Source organism: Geospiza fortis, unplaced genomic scaffold (assembly GCF_000277835.1).
Source record: "Geospiza fortis unplaced genomic scaffold, GeoFor_1.0 scaffold55, whole genome shotgun sequence".
Taxonomy (NCBI): Eukaryota; Metazoa; Chordata; class Aves; order Passeriformes; family Thraupidae; genus Geospiza; species Geospiza fortis.
The window spans coordinates 1,582,364-1,584,261 of record NW_005054308.1 but is presented as its reverse complement, the minus strand read 5'-3'; the positions used below and the strand labels follow the sequence as shown (position 1 = coordinate 1,584,261).

Genomic DNA, 1,898 nt, shown 5'->3' with positions numbered 1-1,898 from the left:
GGGGCTGGCGGCCGACGGGCAGTGGACGCAGCAGCTCCACGGGCTGCTGCTGGGCGACTCCAGCCTGGCGGCTCGCAGGGACTTCATCTCCGGCTTCACCGCCCTGCACTGGGCCGCCAAGAACGGCAACTGCGACATGGTGACCAACATCATCCGAGCGGCCGAGAAGGGCGGGTCCCACGTCAATGTGGATGCCAGGTCGCATGGCGGCTACACGGCGCTGCACCTGGCTGCTATTCACGGCCAGGAGAAGATCATCAACATGCTCGTCTACAGCTACCATGCCAAGATTGACCTGAGGGACTACAGTGGGAAGAAGCCGCACCAGTACTTAAAGGAAGGGACATCCCTTACAATTAGGCGTTTGCTGGGGGATCCCAGCCTTTCCCAAAACATGGAACACTCCGTGCCCATCAAGAAATCTACAAAGCTTGCGGCTTCAATCTTGAGCTCCACTAGCACTTTCCTGGGAGTCATATCCGATGACATGGCTTTCTATGATCTCACCAAAGGTTTAAGGAAGCCCTCAACTCTAAACAAGCTTCTGACTGCCACTACGGGCCCGAGGAGGAAGCCAAAGATCAGAGGGGGCTTCCCTTCATATTCCTCACTGTCTGAGGTAGCAGAGGAGGAGGAAGAGGTTGTCGTGAAACGCAGACCCGTTTCTGAGCTGTTCTTTGGCCGCTAGCCTCTGCCTTACTGTGGCTGAATGGTTTAATAGCACGGCTGCTGTCTCAGCTTTCTCTTGCAGAAGCAGTTTGGATTTTTTCTCTCTGTGTCTGTCTTTTTGGATTTTTAACTCAATCAGTGATAGGGTCCACATCCAAAGGCCACAGCATGAAACCCAGCCCCAGGTGCCTGTGGAAAGGAGCTGCCAGGAAGTGCTGTCCATGCTGTATGTACCATCGTGCTGATCTCTTGGTGGAGACCACAAACTTTATACTTAATGGTTGAAAAACTGAAACAGTTTATGTGTGTGGACAGGTCAAAATGCCTGAGGTACAGCCTTCTTGATCTGTGTTCTTCAGCTGGAGAGCAGAAGCAAGATGAAGGAGTGCTTATTTTACACTGTGAACAGCAAGCTGGTAGCTGGCTACTTTAACAAGGCTTGTTATCTAATGGGATTAAATTATCAGAGGAAAGATGCATAGTTTTCTATGATGTTTCTGATTACTTTGGTAGTAGAAGAAGGATATTTCTATTTACAAAAATTGTATACTTTTTCAAAACGAAGTTTCTCACTTTGAGAGCTTCTCACTCAGTATTTCACATCAGAAATACTAACATAACAATCTCAATTGTTGCCTGATGCATTTTATTAGATAAATTACTTAAAAAGATAGTCTCTGACCTTCAGCACTCTTGTCACTATGACTTGTCTACCTCAGTTTGAAAGCTTGGCTAGTGGTTGAAGATTTTCTCTCTTCCTGAAAGACTTTTTTACCAGGTGGTACTTACCACATGTCTTGATGATACTGTGAACATTTAAACTTCACTGTTGTTCAATTAACTTTAGCTGAATAAAGAACCTTATTGATAGTGAAAAATTGAACTGAAAACCTGGGAATTGTATCTGTCAGAGTTTCTGAGTAGCCAACTGGAAACAAAGTTAGGCTTGTATGTCTGATTATTTTTGTTTAAAACTTGGCCCATTTTGACCTATTTACAATAAATATTTATACACATGGGGCTTTATGTAATGTTAGGTGTTTCATGACAGAACCTCTGCATGACCTCTTGAAACAGTGTTTATCTCAACAGAATCATTGACCTAAAACAAACTCTTCTTCTTTTAAATGATAAACATGATTGTTCTATATATAGAACTACACATAGCTCAAAAAGCATGCTAACTGCATGTTAGGTTTGCAGTAAGATTATTATTATTTTAATTACTG

General features: G+C 44.2%; 1 protein-coding gene across 1 annotated transcript; it reads left to right on the top strand.

Annotated features, from left to right (window-relative positions):
* Position 1: 1 nt before the first annotated feature.
* SOWAHA (sosondowah ankyrin repeat domain family member A) lies at positions 2-1,668 on the top strand (the record flags this gene model as incomplete). Its single annotated transcript, XM_005418845.2, has 1 exon — positions 2-1,668. A coding segment is annotated over one exon (687 nt), but the record flags the coding sequence as incomplete, so codon positions are not given.
* Positions 1,669-1,898: the final 230 nt, after the last annotated feature.